A 497-nucleotide genomic window follows, 5' to 3' on the forward strand; every position below is an offset into this window, starting at 1 on the left:
GCCGGCCCCAGCACCCCCAGCTCCAGTGTCTCCTCACTCTATGAGGACTCACCTCTTTCCCCCTGCGGGTGTCACCAAATGGAAATCAGAGGTAACACTGAATGGCAAGCAGCCAGAGGCCCCCAGAACCAGCCCCCCCAGGAGCCCTGCTGAGCCAAAGGGGAGCCCCCTGGGACCTAAACCAGAGTCCCACCTCACCTTCCCCCGTTCATTCAAGGTGCCTCCCCCAACCCCAGTCAGGACCTCGTCCATCCCAGTGCAGGAAGCACCCGGGGCTCCTGCAGAGGGAGAAGGGGCCACCCAGAAGGCCCCCAGCCGACTCCCACTGCCCCCCAGCTTCCACATCCGCCCCGCATCCCAGGTCTACCCGGATAGGGCCCCCGAATCAGATGGCCCCGGGGAGCTCCGCATGGAGGCACCTGCCAGCCCCAGGCTGAGCCAGCCCCAGACCAGGACAAGGGAACAAGCTGAGACTCCACCCCCAGCCTCTCCCCTGT

General features: G+C 65.8%; 1 protein-coding gene across 1 annotated transcript in view; it reads left to right on the top strand.

Moving 5' to 3' along the window:
• LOC102264122 (chromosome unknown open reading frame, human C6orf132) overlaps positions 1 to 497 on the top strand; it is a gene marked incomplete at its 5' end in the record, with an annotated part of 35,666 nt that overhangs the window by 29,757 nt on the left and 5,412 nt on the right. The window contains one exon of the mRNA XM_014532965.1: positions 3 to 495. Coding sequence (XP_014388451.1) covers positions 3 to 495 — 493 coding nt within the window. The remainder of the gene's footprint in view (positions 1 to 2; positions 496 to 497) is intronic.

This window comes from Myotis brandtii, unplaced genomic scaffold (genome assembly GCF_000412655.1).
Source record: "Myotis brandtii unplaced genomic scaffold, ASM41265v1 scaffold929, whole genome shotgun sequence".
Taxonomy (NCBI): Eukaryota; Metazoa; Chordata; class Mammalia; order Chiroptera; family Vespertilionidae; genus Myotis; species Myotis brandtii.